The sequence below is a fragment of the Salvelinus fontinalis genome, chromosome 40, assembly GCF_029448725.1.
Source record: "Salvelinus fontinalis isolate EN_2023a chromosome 40, ASM2944872v1, whole genome shotgun sequence".
NCBI lineage: Eukaryota > Metazoa > Chordata > Actinopteri > Salmoniformes > Salmonidae > Salvelinus > Salvelinus fontinalis.
Genome location: NC_074704.1, coordinates 9,620,928 through 9,645,643, shown reverse-complemented (window position 1 = coordinate 9,645,643; position 24,716 = coordinate 9,620,928). Strand labels below are relative to the sequence as shown.

General features: G+C 41.8%; 1 protein-coding gene across 5 annotated transcripts in view; it reads right to left on the bottom strand.

The window, feature by feature from the left end:
* LOC129839951 (zinc finger protein 883-like) overlaps nucleotides 1–15,034 on the bottom strand; it is a 39,808-nt gene extending 24,774 nt beyond the window's left edge. Inside the window, exons 1-4 of one of the 5 annotated variants that reach the window (XM_055907683.1) lie at nucleotides 14,975–15,034; nucleotides 13,932–13,990; nucleotides 11,378–11,558; nucleotides 4,849–9,341 (exon numbers count right to left, since the gene is read on the bottom strand). In XM_055907683.1, the coding sequence (XP_055763658.1) occupies nucleotides 7,480–9,341; nucleotides 11,378–11,558; nucleotides 13,932–13,990; nucleotides 14,975–14,999 (2,127 nt within the window). In that variant the 5' untranslated portion in view covers nucleotides 15,000–15,034 and the 3' untranslated portion in view covers nucleotides 4,849–7,479. Of the gene's footprint in view, nucleotides 1–4,848; nucleotides 9,342–11,377; nucleotides 11,559–13,931 lie in introns of those variants that run through there. The other 4 variants (XM_055907688.1, XM_055907686.1, XM_055907689.1 and 1 more) reach the window with 4 other exon arrangements.
* Nucleotides 15,035–24,716: the final 9,682 nt, after the last annotated feature.

The following is a 24,716-nucleotide window of genomic DNA, read 5'->3' as shown; positions in this document are numbered from 1 at the left end:
TGAATGTAAAACAAAGAAAACAAAAGAACTGTGGAATATTCATTATGCTGATTCTGTTGCAAAGCGTTTCTTAATCGGAAGCAAACGAAACGGGGAGGAACCTACCTGAATTTGTCCAATAGAAACTCACATTTTTCTATGTTGGCTTCCGTTTGTTTATAAATGGTAAACTGTTTCTGTAATAAATAAGCCCCTGGCTGTGAATTTAAAAGGAGAGAGAGAGAGAGAGAGCACGGTGGTGTGATCAAAATTCACCATGTGAGTAGCCTGCTAATGTACCTTTCTGGACATAAATGGTATAGACCCATAACTGATCCAAATGGTTGCATAATCAGGCTAAGGCTGTGTGGTACTCCCTTTATATTGTTCCATTTTGTGTATTTTATTCCGCTTGTGTTATTATGTTATTTTTTAACTCTGGGCTCGTAAGCAAGCATTTCACGGTAATGTCTACACCAGTTTTATTCGGCTCATATGATGAATACAATTTGATTTGATTTTACGCAGTTATTTCAGCATGAATTCAAAACAGGACATTTAAGCTGTTATTGTCTTGCTCTTTACTGTAATCAGAGAGCTAATATCAATACTATGCATGCCAGTCTCTCTTGGCTAAAAGTAAAGGAGAGACTGAGTACAGTTACATGCACACAATAATGAGATAATTGTGGATATAACAAAATACTGACCAATAAGCATACATTTGGGTGTGGTGTGGCAGATACATTTATAGAAATCAGACTTGGATATTGATAGACATGTTCCCAACACTGTCAAGATTCAACATATCTAAGCACATTCAGATCGACAATGTGAGGAACACGGAGGAGAGAGTGGTCCTTTGTCATTGGCAGTCGGGCCATGTCAATATCAGGCAGGAGCTGTGTCCAATGACGGGATGCTCCACCCATTTCAGCAGGCTGGACCGGCATATGGACTCACACACAGAGTACAGAGGAGACAGGCTTTAGATGCGGTTAGGAGACGGCTGACGATGGAGCGGCTGGTGACGTTGAGGGCTTCCATCCCTGTCATCCCACTGGCAACCGATTTGGATATTGTGAAGGTTGCAAGGCATGAAGAGGAGGACTTTTTAGATTCACTTCCTTTGGCAGAGGAAGAGGAGGAAATGGGCTTCAAAGATTATTCCTACAACTGCACAGCGCCAATCCTGAGTCTGTGAAAGCTGTGCAAGAGAGGGATGAGGCCCTGACCAAGAGAAGTGAGACAATCCAATTCATTAGAGGACCACCTGAAGCTGACCTCTGAGACTGCTTTAAAATAGCTCTTTGATATCTGTACCTGTCTAAATGGCCTGTATCATGGTTATTATAGACTAGTATCATCATTAGGCCTGTACTGGTCTATAGGGCCTGTATCATGGTTATTATAGACTAGTATCATCATTAGGCCTGTACTGGTCTATAGGGCCTGTATCATGGTTATTATAGGCAAGTATCAGCATTAGGCCTGTACTGGTGTATATGGCCTGTATCATAGTTATTATAGGCTAGTATCATCATTAGGCCTGTACTGGTTTATATGGCCTGTATCTTGGTTATTATAGGCAAGTATCATCATTAGACCTGTACTGGTCTATAGGGCCTGTATCTTGGTTATTATAGGCTAGTATCATCATTAGACCAGTACAGGTCTATAGGGCCTGTATCTTGGTTATTATAGGCTAGTATCGTCATTAGACCTGTACTGGTCTATAGGGCCTGTATCTTGGTTATTATGGGCTAGTATCATCATTAGACCTGTACCTGTCTATATGGCCTGTATGGTGGTTATTATAGGCTAGTATCATCATTATACCTGTACTGGTCTATAGGGCCTGTATCTTGGTTATTATGGGCTAGTATCATCATTAGACCTGTACTGGTCTATAGGGCCTGTATCTTGGTTATTATAGGCTAGTACCATCATTAGACCTGTACTGGTCTATATCTTGGTTATTATAGGCTAGTATCATCATTAGACCTGTACTGGTCTATAGGGCCTGTATCATGGTTATTATGGGCTAGTATCATCATTAGAGCTGTACTGGTCTATAGGGCCTGTATAGTGGTCTTTATAGGCTAGTAACATCATGAGACCTGTACTGGTCTATATGGCCCTTATAGTGGTTATTATAGGCTAGTATCGTCATTAGACCTGTACTGGTCTATAGGGCCTGTATAGTGGTCTTTATAGGCTAGTAACATCATGAGACCTGTACTGGTCTATAGGGCCTGTATCTTGGTTATTATAGGCCAGTATCATCATTAGACCTGTACTGGTCTATAGGGCCTGTATCTTGGTTATTATAGGCCAGTATCATCATTAGACCTGTACTGGTCTATAGGGCCTGTATCATGGTTATTATAGGCTTGTATCATCATTAGACCTGTACCTGTCTATATGGCCTGTGGGAGTGGGATGAAGAAACCCGTGTGCACCATGACAGAGAAGCCTGTAACAGAGCTGTTTATTACTGTGTCAGTGTGAAAGTAGGGAATCTGACAGATCATTAACATTACATTGCCATACTGACTAATAAAACTCACACATTTAATATATGAACATACAAACACCATATTACGATTACGGACTAACATTTTAGGCTTGAACAAATATTGTGTTGCAATTCTGACATACAATAATACCTTTCAGAGTTTTGGCAATTTCATCTCAACAACAAAAAAGAACGAACACCAAACGGCCTGTGAGGAGTGCTACATGAAAAAGCATAACACCGTATAAAAACTCTGAAGTCAAGGAAACCAGAAAGAGGTATCCTGTACGTTTTCAAGTTAAAAGTCTCCATTCTCTATTACTCCCCAGTTGAGTTTACTTCACATTTAGGTAGCTAATGTAATGGATTTGTTTGCCAGCGTGAGTCTAGATACCACTAGCTGTATTATGCCTACAACAGTTTAGTTCCAGTCCGCTAGGTGTTTCTCTACAGTATGGGTAGATCTCTGGGTGACGTGGACATCCCCATGCATGCACCTTATCAAAGGGTGGGTCTAATCGTGAATGCTGATTGGTTAAAACCGCATTTCAGCCTGTGTCTATTCCATAAGTTACCAGCAGCTAAATCTATGACCTTAAAATGCCTATTTACTCTGTTCCATCTGACTGTGTGTAACGGATGTGAAATGGCTAGCTAGTTAGCGGGTACGCGCTAATAGCGTTTCAATCAGTTACGTCACTTTCTCTGAAACCTAGAAGTAGTGGTTCCCCTTGCTCTGCAAGGGCCGCGGCTTTTGTGGAGCGATGGGTAACGACGCTTCGTAGGTGTCAGTTGTTGATGTGTGCAGAAGGTCCCTGGTTCGCGCCCGTGTTCGGGGCGAGGGGACGATCTAAAGTTATACTATTACATGTGCAATCCACTGTCTCATCAGCCCAGCCAGGCACTTTATAAACTTGATCTCCACAATAACAAGCATCTAGACATTATCTCACATTTCGTTTAGTCTAACATTTAGTTTTCAACAGCGCAGATTTGTATAAACCTTGCTGACTGTCTCTCCGACATTTGCAACATTGTTTATATATTCAAATTCGATATCCAGCTGTCCCATTAGTAATGACCGTGTTGGGAGTCGGGAGGAGACTGACAGACAGCGTTTCTCATTAAATCAGCTGGCATCATTTTTATGGATATATACAAAGAAATGTCAATTGAAAAAGGTGAAATGAAACAAAGTGCAGCTAGTTTGCAGTCTTTCCAGCTTCAGTTTGAAGTGAATGTGTTAGCTTTGTTGTTGGCTCGCTCTTCTGAACAACCGTGTCCTGAGGAGTGAGCACATTTTCTATGCCAGGCAAAATCGCTTGTCATTAGCTCATTGTTATGGATGTATCCAAATAAATGTCACTAGAAAACTGTTAAAGAAATGCAAATGCAGCTACTTTGCTGTTATTCTGACTAAGTTAGCCGTAGTTGGCTAGCTAGCAAGCAAGGGATAAGAACGTGGCCAGCCAGTGTGGCAATAGAACATTTAGAATGAACAACTGGGTCGCGTCCATAGATACAGAACAAAAAGACTGAACGACTGGGTCACGTCTCTAGCAACCGAACCGTCTCGGGCCTGACAACACCAGTGCCAATATATCATCCAAATAACCGCATCTTGGGCATTATCACTTAAGTGACTAATTAAATATGGCACCATCCCATTCTCTGGGCTCTGTCTGCAATCATAACCAGTAGTATAAATCAGGAATAATAAAACATAAATAATGATCGATGTTTGGTGAATCTATGAATTATCTATGACCACTGGAACCTTTACCACAATTTTTTTTTAAATCATATTTTTAAACGTATTTAATCACTCAATCTTGCCAAAGCATATTCTGTGGGAGGGGTTAATATGAACTTAAAATAATTTGACACTATTTATATGAATTGGGTAATGAAGATATGGACTTTGAAATGCATAAGGGAGAGGTTAAATGTAGGCTAGTCTAGAATAAGCTTATTCCACCACTTTACAATAACTGTTGCAGTGGTCTTAGGTAGACTCCCTATAGGCTGTTCCCTCCATTGTGACACTGCTGCCCAGTTGAAGAGCTTGTGATCTCCATGCAGCACCACGCGCCTTAGTAAAAGCACCCCTCAGCCTCAGAAGACGCCCTTCTGGAGGCATGTAGCCATAGAGTCATTATACCCTAATGTAGACCTATTTGCCTACTAGCCAAATAAAGTGCAGAGCATGCATGATGCGTGCAACTCATCATTCCAACATATTTGAACATTTAATTCATCCTTCATGAAAAACTACACCTGATACTTCAATTAAGCAGGAAACAACACTTATTATAACAGATGTGTAGCACTGTAAGACACGTGTTTCTCTGTTGTTGTTTTAAACCTGTTTTATTCTCAGGACCAGGACTACAACATCGAGTGTTGGGACACAGGCCACCAACAACATATTGGTCTCTTCTACATAATACAACTAAATATAAAAAAATACATGTTTAAATAAATGAATATACAATCAGCAATGTAAAACAAATGAAGAAAACATAAAACCACATTCCAGATGTTTTACAATGACATTTACATGCAATCATTCGTTCTGCATAACAAATCACCAATAGTAAGGTATAAGATATTATCAAGTGTATTTTCAGAGTGAAGAGAGAGAAGTTTGGTAGGAGAACTTACTCGCAGTGAGAAAACAGAAGAGTGTGAGGTCTGTGGTTGACATGACCTATAAGTACTGATGGGCAGAGCTGGCTTTCTGCCCCCATGATGCCTCTTCCTAACAACCAACACATCATTCGATTCACAATAAAAATGTGTGAAAGTCTTTTTGGAGCACACTTAATATACAGTACCAGTCAAAAGTTTGGACACACCTACTCATTCAAGGGTTTTTCTTTATTTTGACTATTTTCTACATTGTAGAATAATAGTGAAGGCATCAAAACTATAAAATAACACATATGGAATCATTGTTAAACAAATCAAAATATATTTGATATTCTTCAAATTAGCCACCCTTTGCCTTGATGAAAGCTTGGCACACTCTTGATAATTCTCTCAACCAGCTTCATGAGGTAGTTACCTGTAATGCATTTCAATTAACAGGTGTGCCTTGTTAAAAGTTAATTTGTGAAATGTATTTCCTTCTTAATGTGTTTGTGCTAATCAGTTGTGTTGTGACAAGGTAGGGGTGGTATACCGAAGATTTGGTAAAATACCAAGTCTATATTACTGCAAGAACAGCTGAAATAAGCAAAGAGAAATGACAGTCCATCAAGACATTAAGACATGAAGGTCAGTCAATCCGGAAAGTGCAATCGCAAAAACCATCGAGCGCTTTGATGAAAATGGCTCTCATGAGGACCGCCACAGGAAAGGGAGACCCAGAGTTACCTCTGCTGCAGAGGATAGGTTCATTAGAGTTACCAGCCTCAGAAATCGGTAATTAACTGCACCTCAAATTGCAGGCCAAATGAATGCTTCAGCCAAATAAATGCTTCACAGAGTTCAAGTAACAGACGCATCTCAACATCAACTGTTCAGAGGAGACTGTATGAATCAGGCCTTCATGGTCAAATTGCTGCCAAGAAACCACTACTAAAGGACACCAACAAGAAGAAGAGACTTGCTTGGGCCAAGAAACACAAGCAATGGACATTAGATTTGTGGAAATCTGTCCTTTGGTCTGATGTGTCCAAATTTTAGATTTTTGGTTCCAAAAATCTTTGTGAGACACAGAGTAAGGGAAAGGGGGACACCTTGTCAGTTGTCCAACAGAATGTATTCAACTGAAATGTGTCTTTGGCATTTAACCAAACCCCTCTGAAAAGGTGAACAGATGATCTCTGCATATGTGGATCCCACTGTGAAGCATGGAGGAAGAGGTGTTATGGTGTAGGGATGCTTTGCTGATGACACTGTCTGTGATTTATTTAGAATTCAAGGCACACACTTAACCAGCAAGGCTACCACAGCATTCTGCAGCAATACGCCATCCCATCTGGTTTGCACTTAATGGGACTACCATTTGTTATTCAACAGGACAATGACCCAAAACACACCTCCAGGCTGTGTGAAGGCTATTTGACCAAGAAGGAGAGTAATGGAGTGCTGCATCAGATGACCTGGCATCCACAATCACCCGACCTTAATCCAATTGAGATGGTTTGGGATGAGCTGGACCGCAGAATGAAGGAAAAGCAGCCAAAAAGGGCTCGGCATATGTGGGAACTCCTTCAAGAATGTTGGAAAAGCATTCCAGGTCACTACCTCATGAAGTTGGTTGAGAGTATGCCAAGAGTGTGCAAAGCTGTCATCAAGGCAACCTTGAAGAATCTAACATATATTTTGGTTACTACATGATTCCTTATGTGTTATTTCATTGTTTTGATGTCTTCACCATTATCCTACAATGTAGAAAATAGTAAAAAAATAAAGAAAAACTTTTCACTGGTACTGTACAATAAGCAAAGTTGAAAGATATACCCATTAAAATCATTGAAAACAAATGCAACAACATAATATGACCACACTAATAGTATTTTTGACCACACTTCCTTATGGCTCATCAGCTACAGTAAAACCTGATGAAGGGTTTTAAAAATAAATATGTTAACATCTTTAGGACCAAAGAAATTATACAAGAGGCCTATGTTCCTTATAAAAAAAATAGTATTATAGATTTTAAAAGCATATAATTAATGTGATAAGCAGACGTTGAACAGATAATGGATTTAATATTTATCTATTGAATACATACCTAATATTGTTGAAACATTATTCTACATTGAAGTTATTTAATGGATAATAGGAGTTAATGAAATAAGATACAGCTCTGAACACCCCCACCCCACACACACCACTCCAAGAAGCTTGATACATATGGATCCAGAGCTGCATATTATCTACACAGGTTACCATGGTAATCAGACTTAGTAAACTGTTAGAGAATGGGAGTTGCATGACTCTTTACAATATGTTTTCTATTTAAACTTTATTTAGGGATCTGGAACCGGTGCCGGAGAGGAGGGAGATAAAAGATGACAGGGTTGTGATTTCTGGTGTTTTTTCAATGACCCTGAATGAGCAAAGCTCTTTCCACATAGACAGGAGTAAGGCTTCTCTCCTGTGTGTGTGAGCTGGTGTGTAGTCAGGGTGAAATCTCGAGCAAAACTCTTCCCACACTGATCACAGCTATAAGGTCTCTCTCCAGTGTGTATGCGTTGGTGTGTAATCAGGTCTCCTGACTGATTGAAGCTCTTCCCACACTGATCACAGCTATAAGGCTTCTCTCCTGTGTGTATGCGTTGGTGTGCAGTCAGGGTGGAATCTCGAGCAAAACCCTTCCCACACTGATTACAGCTATAAGGCTTCTCTCCTGTGTGTATTCGTTGGTGTATAGGCAGGTATCCTGATTGATTGAAGCTCTTCCCACACTGATCACAGCTATACGGTTTCTCTCCTGTGTGTATGCGTTGGTGTTTAGTCAGGTCTCCTGATTGATTGAAGCTCTTCCCACACTGATAACAGCTATAAGGCTTCTCTCCTGTGTGTATGCGTTGGTGCGCAGTCAGGTGTCCTGAGTTTCTGAAGCTCTTCCCACAATGATAACAGCTATAAGGCTTCTCTCCTGTGTGTATGCGTTGGTGTGTAGTCAGGTCTCCTGATTGATTGAAGCTCTTCCCACAATGATCACAGCTATAAGGCTTCTCTCCTGTGTGTATGCGTTGGTGTGTAACCAGGGATCCTGATTGATTGAAGGTCTTCCCACACTGATCACAGCGATAAGGCTTCTCTCCTGTGTGTATGCGTTGGTGTTTAGTCAGGTCTCCTGGTTGATTGAAGCTTTTCCCACACTGATCACAGCTATAAGACGTCTCTCCTGTGTGAATGCGCTGGTGTTCAGTCAGGTGTCCTGACTTCCTGAAGCTTTTCCCACACTGAACACAGCTATAAGGTTTCTCTCCTGTGTGTATGCGTTGGTGTGAAGTCAGATTTCCTGAATGATTGAAACTCTTCCCACACTGATCACAGCTATAAGGCTTCTCTCCTGTGTGTATGTGTTGATGTGTAATCAGGGATCCTGAATGATTGAAGCTCTTCCCACACTGATCACAGCTATAAGGCTTCTCTCCTGTGTGTATGCGTTTGTGTGTAGTCAGATTTCCGGATAGTGCAAAGCTCTTCCCACACTCTTCACAGGTATAAGGCTTCTCTCCTGTGTGTATGCGTTTGTGTCTAGTCAGGTGTCCTGAGTTCCTGAAGCTCTTCCCACACTGATCACAGCTATAAGGCTTCTCTCCTGTGTGGATGCGTTGGTGTGTTGTCAGATCTCCTGATTGATTGAAGCTCTTCCCACACTGATCACAGCTGTAAGGCTTCTCTCCTGTGTGTATGCGTTGGTGTGTAGTCAGGTGTCCTGACCTCCGGAAGCTCTTCCCACACTGATCACAGCTGTAAGGCTTCTCTCCTGTGTGTATGTGTTGGTGTGTTGTCAGGGCTCTTGATTGACTGAAAGTCGTCCCACAATCAAAGCAGGGGTAAGGCCTCTCCCCTGTATGAATTCTCAGAGATTTTAACGTTTTAGATGCAGCGAAACGCTTCCCGCATTGAGAGCAGTGGTACGGTTTCTCTCCAGTGTGACTCCGCTGGTAAATTATCAATTCCCTCTGTTTAGCAAAACTCTTCCCACAATCAAAGCAGCAGTGGTGAGGTTTCTTCCCTATACGTCTTTGCTGGTGTTTCTTGAGGTGTTCTGGTCTGGAGAGACTCTTCTCTTTCTTGTCAGCATCATGATGTTGTCGAGGCTCCCCAGATGATAAGCCCTTCCCACTGAGAGAGCAACGATTAGGGCTGTCCCCTGTGAAACAAAGACATTGAATAGCATGGACATCTGAAATCAGGCTACCTGATGGGACTTTGATAAATGCTGAAAATTAATCAAAATAATTGTACTACCACAGCATCCATGTTATTTTTTAGAAGCATATTTGATTCCGAATTCTGACATATAACGTTTGTATGTGAAAACTATTTCTAAGATGCATACTTTCAGTTTTTCCTGAACTCACTGCACTCGAGCAAAAGAAGGAAGCTTGCGCTGCTCGTGCTAGAACATGTAAAGATGAAATATGCCTCTATGAATCTGAAGGCCTTGACGTGTCCTAATAAATTGAGAAATTGCTCAGAAAACCAGGTGTTTTTAACAGCGTCACTTTGATTGTCAACTTAAGCCAATTAAGATCAGCAGAGTAAGGTGTTTACATGACTAATGCCATAGTCGGCCTACTGCCATAACTAGTTTAATGTCAAATGATGATTGGGGATGTGTTGGATTCTAGCTTGAAATATACCTATTCATGTTACCATACTAGAACTTGTTGATTACTTTGCATGTAGAAGGAATGTATATGTTTGGAACTAAGTGTATGGAAAGTTACTGAGTGAGACAAGGGAGGGGTGCAGAAAGTTTACACTGTCAAAACATGTTATTTCCTAAGGAGGGAGGCAAAGGGCAACAGTCCGGTTTCAGTCACTGATAAATTGGACAGCTGTGGATTAGAGAGGAGCGAGGAATTTGGGGTAGGCCGATGAAGTGGAGTGAGAAGAAACAGTCCTATTTGACACATACTTCCACGCCCACGAAGGTTCCAACATCAGGCAAGGCCATGACAACACCAATGAGAGGAACCAATTAAGTTCCTGCCTAGCAACAGAGATGTGTTGGCTGTCTAGCTGTGCAAGGAGTTGACTCCGCCTAGTAGGAGGGTATAAATATATGTGCTTGTGTAATCAGGTCTTTGCAGCTGTATGACCCAGTGGGTGAATAATCTTGGTTTGAGCCTCTCCTAGTTGTCTGAGTTTTTACTCTGTTAGTTCAGAACCTAACACATGTAAACATACTCATTGTAAAGCACTAGTTATTTTGTTGCTTTGACAAAGTCATTTCTGAAGGTTACTATGGATGTGATTAGTAATTCATTTACGTCTGTCCCTCATTTTAAGGTCAACACTGTTACATGAACTGAACTCTCGTTTTAATATGGTGAAACTATTCCTTTAAAAAATATGTTTTGAAAACAAACATTGAACATCTAATAGTCAAAATCAGAGTAAAAGCAGGTGAGCTGGTTCTATTCTTTTTATCAATTTATTGCTGTTTTGTGGTGGAGAACTGAGCAAGTCAACCCTCTCCCCATACATAGACATGCTAGAAATGTTTTAACAAATCATTTTTTTGTGAAGATTGCATTCAAATGCCACTCCTTGTTTCACAAAACAACCTTCCATTCCCCCTGTCACAAGCAGTGCTATGGTTCATTTAAAGGACTATTTTACCCATGTAATCTGGTAGTTTTGTTGTTTTCAGTAGTCCCCTGTTACAGTCAACCAGGTTACTTTATTTGGCACATAGGCACTTAGTGTAGTAATATTTTTATTCAATGTCTTGTTTTTTGTGAAGTTGAACATGTGCTCTTTGTTACAGAATGGTAAAATCTTTTGACCAAGTTACACTTTTAAAAAATGGGTGGAACGACCCAGATATTTTCATATATAATGAATCAATGAATGACTAAGTTCATAAAGATGGCAGAACTCTGATATGACGTCATTGTTTTATCCACTGAGTTCTGAAACTACGGTGCGCGACATTGAACAATGTTCCAATAAATCAACAATCTACTTTTTGTTTTTTTCAAATTGCCGGCGACTTGAAGCTAAAATTGGGATCATGTTTACTGTGCTAATGAGCATACCAAAATAGCAGTAAAGGAGAGCAAAGTAGAATACAGTGAACTTAGCAAAACAAGGAATTTGTGGTAAGTACATGCAGGCAGCCATCTTTATGCACCTTCGCTAGAGTTTCAGAAGCAGACTGTAGTCTAATCTACACACCATGGTTCTTACTTAATGAAATCAAATCTCCATCTTCCTTCTCTTCTTCTTCTCCTCCTCTCTCAGTTCCACACGGCCCCAGTGTTTTCCTGCAGTCGACCAGACCCTGCAGTAAAGCGGTACCCGGAGACGTTTGACCTGGGGACTCCAGGAGGGTGGAGGGAAACGTGCTAGCTTTGTCCTGGTGGCCACAATAAATATTAAACAGTATCACTAAACCAAATATTTGATTAATTTAGTCCACACCTCTGATTTGGGTACATCCCTAGAATATCACCTTTTTTCTCAAATGTTCAATCGTTCCCTACTTTCCACAAATCTAATAGCATTGGGTTTGTAGAGGCATGGGCTAGTCAGAGTTTCCACCATATTTCTTTTACCAGTCATTACCTTTCAAAACGACTTGTGGTTAATTTGAGCGTATATACATTTCGTAATGATGAGGTTGTTACGAGTGTACTGAGAAAAGTAGGACACGTGACATGCCAGCAACTTTGAGAAAAAAACAGTAGTGCCGGGTAGTCACTAGTTACCACAGCCACAAAGTCGTAAGCCACGCCCATTTCAACAATTTCTCTTCTTAAAATGTCATCTTAAACCTAACCTTAAGCACACTGCTAACCTCATGCCTGACCCTAACCTTAAAATAAATAAAAACACATTTCTGTTACCATGAATTTCTATGATATACATTTTTGACTTTGTTGCTGTGGTAACGACTGCCTTCCATTTGTGAAGACATCTATTTTCATTGCCATTTCATATTAGAAGGCAATCGCTGGCAATTCATTATTAGGTTTTAACTTACAGGAACATGAGGTGTCTCACCCCACAAAAAGGGGAGCTACAGAAAAGTTGGGAGCATGAACATGGACAGAATAAAAGCTTTGGATGGGTGGGTGATATGCAGGCGAGGCAGATGGGAATGTATGGCAGGGAATGTATGGCAGGGACTTTAGCCCCACGGTACCTATCCCTGTGAGTCCACCATGGCTACTCCCACCTCCAGTAGTTGATTTACAAGTGTTGAAGAGAGTACGGAAAGACAGGGAGGGGTTGATCAATGCAAGTTCTTTAGAAGGCGACTGTTAACTGTAAATCAGTATTTTTTGCCCATATATACAGATGGATCAAAAGACCCAAGGACAGGTCAGACTGGACCAGCCTTTGTTGAACAGGAGAGTGGGGTGGCTGTCAGGAGACGTATTCCAGACCACCTGGCTGTGTACATGGCAGAGCTGATGGCCATACTGTTGGCCTTGCAGTGGGCGGAGGAAGTCAAACCAGACAGTGTAGTTATATGTTGTCTCGTGTGCTGTGTTGAGTTGGCAATCATTTAGCTCAAATAGCAGACAAGGCCTGCTATACGAGGCCTGCTATATGAAGCAATTCAAATTCATGCCCAGGTGAGACATATGGGTGTCCATATAAGCTTTGCTTGGGTCCCGGCCCATGTGGGGGTGGAAGGGAATGAGGAAGTAGATGTGCTAGCTAAACACGCCCATAGGAGACAGGAGGTGGAGGTGCCAATGAGCAAGGCAGAGGCTAAGGGAATTACATGGGCAGTGGTTGTGCAGAGATGGCAGGAGCAGTGGAACAGTGACAATAAGGGCAGGCATTTATTCAGTGTTTATATTTTAGTCATTTAGCAGAAACTCTTATCAGAGTGACTTACAGGAGCAATTAGTGTTAAGTTGCTCAAAAATACATTGACAGATTTTCCACCTAGTCGGCTCAGGTTACTAGCCCAACGGTATAAACCACTAGGCTACCTGCTGCCCCTATTCCAGGTACAGAGTAAAGTAGGGGAGGATGGTAGGAAAGTAGAAGGGACAGAAGAGAGGAGGCTTTCCTTACAAGGCTAAGAGTAGGGCACAGCCAGCTGAATAAGTTATTAAATGTGATAGGAAATCATTCAACAGGAAGGTGTGATTACTGCCAGGAAACAGAGACAGTGGAGCATGTACTGATAGTGTGGGCAGTATGATAGGGAAAGAGAGAGTGATACTGTATAAGGGACAATAGGGTACAGGAATTGAGTTTGATAAGCATACTGAGTTGAACAGTGTTAGACACAGTCACAAATATTTATGTTTTAAGAGAAACGGGGCTGGCACATAGGATTTAGTTCCTCGATCCCTGTCGCTGGCCCACACTCCAGTACAGGAGATGGCTTAATGTACCATAAAGTTAGATGCCAACCGCTGATAAACCCCACAGGCGATGATGTATTTTCAGTATCTGGTCATATAATGGATAATCTGACTTTCAAAATCAGTGGAGGTGAACAAGTGCACACTTTGGGAGGAAGGAGAGATAATTAAGTAATGAAGGAGAGATAATTAAGTAATAAACCCAGATTCCTACGCATGATACATTAGTAGGGTACTTTTCTGAAGGAAAAAAAACTAAACAAGTTTTACCGTCATGTTTTTTTTTGTCCAGCCAATAACACAGAACACTGGAATGTGGAGGATCAAAGATGATGAAAACTAGGCCTAGACATGTTATATAGCACAGCAGGCCTATACTGTTAAAAGGAAACCAGACTTACCTGATCCATTGAGGAAGCTATTGTTCCTTTATCAGACAACTTGTCATATAAATGATATCCTGAATTGTAGAGAAAAAAGTCAACAGTAGAAAAGTTACTTTTTAAAAAAGTGTTCACAAGAGGTCTCCCGGGAGGCGTAATTTCCTTCAGCAGGAAGGGGCAATGGCATGAATATTCATTCATCTCGACATAAAACCTGTCGGGTGACTGGATGAGTGTTCTTAAGTGCTTGACGTCACTGAGGCCTAAACGAAACAAAACATTGGGGACAATTTATCTCGCTTCGGATCTGTAACCAGTAGTAACCATCAACTTCAATGACAGTGAACATAAAATTAAAACACGAATCTGACATTCCTGCCCCACAATAACATTATCGCCGAGGGTGGCTTGCTAGCTAACTACAGTGTTTGATTCATTTCATCGTTTTGATATAAAACAGCTTAGCTAGGTAGCAAATTGCTAACTCGCGGCGCTAGGTAACGTTACGTGAACGCGATTGTTACGTTAGTTAGACTCAGGAGCCCGTGGGTTTGATATGATTCCACCATGGGCAACAACAACTGGCTACTAGTTCGTTTTCTGACATATGTTCAACTCATAGCTAGTTTATCCACTGACCACCGCATTTGGAATGACAACTACTGACTGACATGTAACGTTAGCGTTCTGGCTCACACTGGCCATGCAATAACAAAATACACTACTATCTCGATTTAACAGCGACATTAGGGAAAGGAGGATCTAGGAATCCCATTCGTTAATGAATGGAGGAACGTATATCGCCTCACCCAGCAGACTGTCGAACAATCTCGTTCACGTTGTCATGCTGGGTCACAAGGTTGCTAAACGAATCGTCAATCCCTTCTCATAGTCAGGATATGAGTCGAAAAACCTGCATATTTTTCTCCGCAGTAGATAATGTCCCGATTCCAAAGCTATACGATAGTACAGAGAACAAGTAAATTATCTCACATTTCGGAAAAGATTTGCAATGACCAAATTCTACTTATTCTTCTTCAGTGGGCTTTAATGGCACCCACCATTAAAGCATCCAATATCTTGCATTACCGCCCCCAACTGGACTTCAGTATATATCCATTATACTTCAGGGACAGGCAGAAATGTAAGCAATTACTGTATTTCTCGGAGGAAAATGGGGGAGTGTCATGCTTTTTCAATTTCAGTCTGGGAAGGGATTAGTATTTTTTGATTTAGTCCAGGGGAGAGTCATGTAATGACAGTATTTGTCACCATTTTGGAACTTACGTATTGAATTACCATCCAACTTCAGGGTACAACCCTGCTCACTCTCTCTCTCTGAATTCAATTTAAGGTTCATTAATGGCATGGGAAACATATGATTACATTGCCAAAGCAAGTGAAATAGATAATAAATAAAAGTGAAATAAACGATAAAAAATTGACAGTAAACATTACACTCACAAAAGTTCCAAAAGAATAAAGACATTTCAAATGTCATATTAAAATCAAATTGTATTGGTCACATACACGTGTTTAGCAGATGTTATTGCAGGTGTAGCAAAATGCTTGTTATTCCTTGCTCTGACAGTGCAGTAATATCTAACAAGTAATATCTAACAATTTCACAACATATACCCAATACATACAAATGTAAGTAAGGAATGGAATTAAAAATATGTCAGAGCGGCATGGACAAAGATACAGTAGAATAGTATAGAATACTGTATATACATATGAGATGAGTAATGCAAAATATGTAAACATTATCAAAGTGACGAATGTTCCATTTCTTAAAGTGGCCAGTGATTTCTAGTCTATGTCTATAGGCAGCAGTCTATAATGTGCTAGTGAAGGCTGTTTAACAGTCTGATGGGCTTGATATAGAATCTGTTTTTTGATCATATTACTACATTTGATCATATTACTCCAGTGCTAGCTTCCCTACACTGGCTTCCTGTTGAGGCAAGGGCTGATTTCAAGGTTTTACTGCTAACCTACAAAGCATTACATGGGCTTGCTCCTACCTATCTTTCCGATTTGGTCCTGCCTTACCTAGGTCACAAGACGCATGCTTCCTAACACGGAACACACACCGGCTGCGCGCGTGCGCTATCGTGCATACATTTATTTTGTCCCCCTACACCAAACGCAATCACGACACCAGGTTAAAATATCAAAACAAACTCTGAACCAATGACATTAATTTGGGGACAGGTCGAAAAGCATGTATGGCAATTTAGCTAGTTATCTTGCACTTGCTAGCTAATTTGTCCTATTTAGCTAGCTTGCTGTTGTTTGCTTATTTGTCCTCCGATATAAACATAGAGTTGCTATTTTCCCTGAAATGCACAAGGTCTTCTACTCCGACAATTAAGGTATTCTACTTCCATACATAAAACAAGGTCTTCTACTTCCACACATAAGACGGCCAACCGAATCGTTTCCAGTCATCTCTCCTCCTAGGCCTTTTCATGTTTGAACTTATATGGTGATTGCATCTACACTTTTACCACGACAACTGGCAAAACATTTACTCTTTCAATCATCCACGTGGGAATAACCAATGAGATGGCACGTGGGTACCTGCTTCTATAAACCAATGAGGAGATGGGAGAGGCAGGACTTTCAGCTCGATCTGCGTCAGAAATAGAAAGGAGTTCTATTTTAGCTCTTGGCATCGCAGACGCTCATTGGAGCACGCGAGCAGTGTGGGTGCAATAATTGAATAACATGGATTTCTACATTTATTTTTGCGACGCTCACGCACGCGATGTGTCCGGTCTGGTCAGCATGTAATTGTCCCTAGAATTTCTAAGCAAACAGCTGGAGGCAGGGCTTTCTCCTTTAGAGCTCCATTTTTATGGAATGGTCTGCCTACCCATGTGAGAGACGCAGACTCGGTCTCAACCTTTAAGTCTTTATTGAAGACTCATCTCTTCAGTAGGTCCTATGATTGAGTGAATGTAACAGTTTAACTTTAGTCCGTTCCCTCGCCCATACCCAGGCTCGAACCAGGGACCCTCTGCACACATCAACAACAGTCACCCACGAAGCATCGTTACCCATCGCTCCACAAAAGCCTCGGCCCTTGCAGAGCAAGGGGAACAACTACTTCAAGGTCTCAAAGCAAGTGATATCACCGATTGAAACGCTATTAGCGCGCACCACCGCTAACTAGCTAGCCATTTCACATCGGTTACATGTAGTCTGGCCCAGGAGTGTGAAGGTGAACTGAAAGGCACTGGAGCAAAGAACCACCCGTGCTGTCTCTGCCTGGCCAGTTCCACTCTCTCCACTGGGATTCTCTGCCTCTAACCCTATTACAGGAGGGGTGCGTCACTTGAGTGGGTTGAGTCCCCCCCCCCCCCCCCCCCCCCTTGGGTTGTGCCGTGGCGGATCTCTTTGTGGGCTATATTCGGCCTTGTCTCAGGATGGTAAGTTGGTGTTTGAAGATATCACACTAGTGGTGAGGGGGCTGTGCTTTGGCAAAGTGGGTGGGGTTATATCCTGCCTGTTTGGCCCTGTCCGGGGGTATCATCGGATGGTGTCACAGTGTCTCCTGACCCCTCCTGTCTCAGCCTCCAGTATTTATGCTGCAGTAGTTTATGTGTCGGGGGGCTAGGGTCAGTCTGTTATATCTGGAGTATTTCTCCTGTCTTATTTCTCCTGTGTCCTGTGTGCATTTAAGTATGCTCTCTCTAATTCTCTCTTTCTCTCTTTCTTTCTTTCTCTCTCTCGGAGGACCTGAGCACTAGGACCGTGCCTCAGGACTACATGGCATGATGACTCCTCGTTGTCCCCAGTCCACCTGGCCGTGCTGCTGCTCCATTTTCAACTGTTCTGCCTGCGGCTATGAAACCCTGACCTGTTCACTGTGATTACTATTATTTGACCATGCTGGTCATTTATGAACATTTGAACATCTTGGCCATGTTCTGTTATAATCTCCACCCGGCACAGCCAGAAGAGGACTGGCCACTTCTCATAGCCTTGTTCCTCTATAGGTTTCTTCCTATGTTTTGGCCTTTCTAGGAAGTTTTTCCTAGCCACCGTGCTTTTACACCTGCATTGCTTGCTGTTTGGGGTTTTAGGCTGGGTTTCTGTGCAGCACTTTGATATATCAGCTGATGTAAGAAGGGCTATATAAGTACATTTGATTTTTTTTTTTTTTTCAGTCTCTCGGTCCTAGCTTTGATGCACCTGTGCTGACCTTGCCTTCTGGATGATAGCGAGGTAAACAGGCAGTGGCTCGGGTGGTTGATGTCCTTGATGATCTTTTTGGCCTTCCTGTGACATCGGGTGCTGTAGTTGTCCTGGAAGGCGGGTAGTTTGCCCCCGGTAATGCGTTGGGCATACTTGCCGATGGTGCAGTTGCCGTGCCAGGCAGTGATACAGCCCAACAGGATGCTCTCAATTGTGCATCTGTAAATGTTTGTGAGGGTTTTAGGTGCCAAGACAAATTCTTTCAGCCTCCTGAGGTTGAAGAGGTTCTGTTGCACCTTCTTCACCACACTGTCTGTGTGGGTGGTCCATTTCAGTTTGTTGTTGATGTGTACACCAAGGAACTTGAAGCGTTCTACCTTCTCCACTGCGGTCCCATCGATGTGAATAGGGGGGTGCACCCTCTCCTGTTTCCTGAAGTCCACAATCATCTCCTTTGTTTTGTTGACGTTGAGTGAGAGGTTATTTTCCTGGCCCCACTCTCCCAGAGCCCTCACCTCCACCCTGTAAGCTGTCTCGTCATTGTTGGTAATCAAGCCTGACTGTTGTGTCATCTGCAAACTTGATGATTGAGTTGGAGGCGAGCTTGACCACGTAGTCATGGGTGAACATGTAGTACAGTACTTACTGTACTCGTCTGTCCACGATCATCTCCTTTGTTTTGTTGACATTGAGTGAGAAGTGCAAATAGATAAGTACAAAAGGGAAAATAAAGAAATATAGGTTTTATTTATAATGCTGTTTGTTCTTCACTGGTTGCCCTTTTCTTGTGGCAAAAGGTCACAAATCTTGCTGCTGTGATTGCACACTGTGATATTTTACCCAATAGATATGGCAGTTCATCAAAATTGGATTTGTTTTCGAATTCATTGTGGGTCTGTGTAATCTGAGGGAAATATGTGTCTCTAATATGGTCATACATTTGGCAGGATGTTAGGAAGTGCAGCTCAGTTTCCACCTCATTTTGTGGGCAGTGTGCACAGCATGTCTTTTCTTGAGAGCCTGCTCTGCCTACGGTGACCTTTCTCAATAGCAAGGCTATGCTCACTGAGTCTGTACATAGTCAAAGATTTCCTTTATTTTGGGTCAGTCACAGTGGTCAAGTATTCTGCCACTGTGCACTCGCTGTTTAGGGCCAAATAGCATTCTAGTTTGCATAGTTTTTTTTAAATTCTTTCCAATATGTCAAGGAAAAATATTTTTGTTTTCTCATAATTTGGTTGGGTATAATTGTGTTGCTGTCCTGGGGCTCTGTGGAGTCTGTTTGTGTTTGTGAACAGAGCCCCAGGACCAGCTTGCTTAGAGAACTCTTCTCTTCTCTTCTTAGAGGTTCATCTCTCTGTAGGTGATGGCTTTGTTATGGAAGGTTTGGGAGTCGCTTCCTTTTAGGTTGTTGTAGAATTTAACGGCTCTGCATGCATTATTTGGTGTTTTACGTTGTACACAGAGGATATTTTTGCAGAATTCTGCATGCATAGTCTCAATTTGGTGTTTGTGCCATTTTATGAACTCTTGGTTGGTGAGCGGACCCCAGACCTCACAACCATAAAGGGCAAGCGGTTCTATAACTGATTCAAGTATTTTTTGCCAGATCTTAACTGGTATTTCGAATGTTATGTTCCTTTTGATGGCATACAAGGCCCTTCTTGCCTTTTCTCTCAGATCGTTCACAGCTTTGTGGAAGTTACCTGTAGCGCTGATGTTTAGGCCAAGGTATGTATAGTTTTTTGTGTGCTCTAGGGCAATGGTATCTAGATGGAAGTTGTATTAGTGGTCCTGGTAACTGGGCCGTTTTTTTTAACACCATCATTCTTGTCTTACTGAGATTTACTTTCAGGGCCCAGGTGTGACAGAATCTGTGCAGAAGATCTAGGTGCTGCTGTAGGCCCTCCTTGGTTGGGGTCAGAAGCACCAGATCATCAGCAAACAGTAGACATTTCACTTCAGATTCTAGTAGGGTGTAGGGTGCTGCAGACTGTTCTAGTGCCCTCGCCAATTCGTTGACATATATGTTGAAGAGGGTGGGGCTTAAGCTGCATCCCTGTCTCCCCCCCTGACCCTGTGGAAAGAAATGTGTTTTTTGCCAATTTTAACCGCACACTTGTTTTTTGTGTACATTGATTTTATATTGTATTATGTTTTTCCCCCAACATCCCTTTCCATCAATTTGTATAGCAGACCCTTATGCCAGATTGAGTCGAAAGCTTTTTTGAAATCAACAAAGCATGAGAAGACATTGCCTTTGTTCTGGTTTGTTTGTCAATTGGGGTGTGGAGCGTGAATACGTGTTCTGTTATTTGGTAAAAAGCCTATTTGACATTTGCTCAGTACATTGTTTTCGCTGAGGAAATGTACGAGTCTGCTGTTGGTGATAATGCAGAGGATTTTCCCAAGGTTGCTGTTGAAGCATATCCCCCGGTAGTTATTGGGGTCAAATTTGTCTCCAATTTTGTAGATTGGGGTGATTAGTCCCTGGTTCCAAATATTGGGGAAGATGACAGAGCTGAAGATGATGTTAAAGAGTTTCAGTATAGCCAATTGGAATTTGTGGTCTGTATATTTTATCATTTAATTTAGGATACCATCAACCCCACAGGCCTTTTTGGGTTGGAGGGTTTGTATTTTCTCCTGTAGTTCATTGAATGTAATTGGAGAATCCAGTGGGTTCTGGTAGTCTTAAATAGTCGATTGTAAGATTTGTATTTGATCGTGTATATGTTTTTGCTGTTTGTTCTTAGGGATAGCCCACCTTTTTCAATTTTTGCCTAAAATGACATACCAAATCTAACTGCCTGTAGCTCAGGCCCTGGAGCAAGAATATACATATTCTTGGTACCATTTGAAAGGAAACACTTTGAAGTTTGTGGAAATGTGAATTGAATGTAGGAGAATATAACACAATAGATCTGGTAGAAGAAAATACAAAGAAAAAAACAACAATTCTTTTCTACTATCATCTTTGAAATGCAAGAGAAAGGTCCCAATTCTAGCCATCACTCTGTTTTTCAGCTCTGCCCAAACATTTTCTATAAGATTGAGGTCAGGGCTTTGTGATGGCCACTCCAATACCTTGACTTTGTTGCCCTGAAGCCATTTTGCCACACCTTTGGAAGTACGCTTGGGGTCATTGTCCATTTGGAAGACCCATTTGCGACCAAGCTTTAACTTCCTGACTGATGTCTTGAGATGTTGCTTCAATATATCCACATAATTTTTGTTCCTCATGATGCCATCTATTTTCTGAAGTGGACCAGTGCCTCCAGCAGAAAAGCACCCCCACAACATGATGCTGCCACCCTCGTGCTTCACGGTTGGGATGGTATTCTTCGGTTTGCAAGCCTCCAACTTTTTCCTCCAAACATAACGATGGTCATTATGGCCAAACAGTTATATTTGTTTCATCAGACCAGTGAACATTTCTCCAAAAAGTACGATCTTTCTCCCCATGTGCAGTTGCAAACCGTAGTCTGGCTTTTTTTTATGGCGGTTTTGGAGCAGTGGCTTCTTCCTTGCTGAGCAGCCTTTCAGGTTATGTCGATATAGGACTCGTTTTACTGTGGATCGAGATACTTTTGTACCTGTTTCCTCCAGCATCTTCACCAGGTCCTTTGCTGTTGTTCTGGGATTGATTTGCACTTTTCGCACCAAAGTACGTTCATCTCTAGGAGACAGAACGCATCTCCTTCCTGAGCTGTATGGCGGCTGTGTGGTCCCATGGTGTTTATATTTGCATACTATTGTTTGTACAGATGAATGTGTTACCTTCAGGTGTTTGGAAATTGGACCCAAGGATGAACCAGACTTGTGGAGGTCTACATTTTTTTTCTGAGGTCTTGGCTGATTTCTTTAGGTTTTCCCACGATGTCAAGCAAAGTGGCACTGAGTTTGAAGGTAGGCCTTGAAATACATCCAAAGGTACACCTCCAATTGACTCAAATTATGTCAATTAGCTTATCAAAAGCTTCTAAAGCCATTACATGATTTTCTGGAATTTTCCAAACTGTTTAAAGGCACAGTCAACTTAGTGTATGTAAACGTCTGACCCACTGGAATTGTGAAACAGTGAATTATAAGTGAAATAATCTGTCTGTAAACAATTGTTGGGAAAATGACTTGTGTCATGAACAAAGTATGTCCTAACCAACTTGCCAAAACTATAGTTTGTTTAACAAGAAATTTGTGGAGTGGTTGAAAAGCAAGTTTTAATGACTCCAACCTAAGTGTATGTACATTTCTGACTCCAACAATATATGTGTGTGTGTGTGTGTGTGTGTGTGTGTGTGTGTGTGTGTGTGTGTGTGTGTGTGTGTGTGTGTGTGTGTGTGTGTGTGTGTGTGTGTGTGTGTGTGTGTGTAAAAATACTTATTTATTACATGTTTTTATACATTTGTTGTTGGCTCTTGGCCACACACGGGCCCCAGGGGCTTCAGCCCTGGTAAACCCCTGCATTAATCCAGCCCTGGTAAACCCCTGCATTAATCCAGCCCTGGTAAACCCCTGCATTAATCCAGCCCTGGTAAACCCCTGCATTAATCCAGCCCTGGTAAACCCCTGCATTAATCCAGCCCTGGTAAACACCTGCATTAATCCAGCCCTGGTAAACCCCTGCATTAATCCAGCCCTGGTAAACCCCTGCATTAATCCAGCCCTGGTAAACCCCTGCATTAATCCAGCCCTGGTAAACCCCTGCATTAATCCAGCCCTGATTGCGTCACAAAATTATGCCAGGACCACAGCTCATGAAAAAAGTTATCTTCACAGTAATTTAAGGGTTTCTTTGCAGTCTCTGTCCACTGAAGAGCGTCTAGAAAAGTTAAAGGACATTTTGGAGTCGAAAGGAGATGGTTCCTCAATGTGGAAAAAAGTTATTGGATTAGATTGGGTTTTGGAGTAGTTGATACCAACTGTCCATGTGGATGACTGGACGATCTGCATGTCTTCTTTTTCGAGTGATATGTTTATCCTAGGCTGCCTGTCATTTCAAATAGTTCATTATTTCTAGTAATTACTCTTTAGCTCTTGGAGTCCCAGGAAAAGCTACACTTATTTTGAGTGTTTATTTACGACAGCAGCTTGCTCTTGCTTGCTGAATGTAAAACAAAGAAATCAAAAGAACTGTGGAATATTCATTATGCTGATTCTGTTGCAAAGCGTTTCTTAATTGGAAGCAAACGAAACGGGGAGGAACCTACCTGAATTTGTCCAATAGAAACTCACATTTTTCTATGTTTGCTTCCGTTTGTTTATAAACGGTAAACGGTTTCTGTAATAAATAAGCCCCTGGCTGTGAATTTAAAAGGAGAGAGAGAGAGAGAGCACGGTGGTGTGATCAAAATTCACCATGTGAGTAGCCTGCTAATGTACCTTTCTGGACATAAATGGTATAGACCCATAACTGATCCAAATGGTTGCATAATCAGGCTAAGGCTGTATGGTACTCCCTTTATATTGTTCCATTTTGTGTATTTTATTCCACTTGTGTTATTATGTTATTTTTTAACTCTACACCAGTTGTATTCGGCTCATGTGATGAATACAATTTGATTTGATTTTACGCAGTTATTTCAGAATGGATTCAAAACAGGACATTTAAGCTGTTATTGTCTTGCTCTTTACTGTAATCAGAGGGCTAATATTTATTACTATGCATGCCAGTCTCTCTTGGCTAAAAGTAAAGGAGAGACTGAGTACAGTTACATGCACACAATAATGAGATAATTGTGGAAATAACAAAATGGCCGCAACTGACCAATAAGCATACATTTAGGCGTGGTGTGGCAGATACATTTATAGAAATCAGACATGGATACTGATAGACATGTTCCCAACACTGTCAAGATTCAACATATCTAAGCACATTCAGATCAACAATGTGAGGAACACAGAGGAGAGGGTGCTCCTTTGTCATTGGCAGTCGGGCCATGTCAATATCATGCAGGAGCTTGGTTCAATGACGGGATGCTCCACCCATTTCAGCAGGCTGGACCGGCACATGGACTCAAACACAGAGTACAGAGAAGACAGGCTTTAGATGTGGTTAGGAGACGGCTGACGATGGAGCGGCTGGTGACGTTGAGGGCTTCCATCCCTGTCATCCCACTGGCAACCGATTTGGATATTGTGAAGGTTGCAAGGCATGAAGAGGAGGAATTTTTAGATTCACTTCCTATGACAGAGGAAGAGGAGGAAATGGGCTTCAAAGATTATTCCTACAACTGCACAGCGCCAATCCTGAGTCTGTGAAAGCTGTGCAAGAGAGGGATGAGGCCCTGACCAAGAGAAGTGAGACCATCCAATTCGTTAGAGGACCACCTGAAGTTGACCTCTGAGACTGCTTTAAAATAGCTCTTTGACATCTGTACCTGTCTATATGGCCTGTATCATGGTTATTATAGGCTAGTATCATCATTAGACCTGTACTGGTCTATAGGGCCTGTATCATGGTTATTATAGGCTAGTATCATCATTAGACCTGTACTGGTCTATATGGCCCGTATAGTGGTTATTATAGGCTAGTATCATCATTAGACCTGCACTGGTGTATAGGGCCTGTATCTTGGTTATTGTAGGCTAGTATCA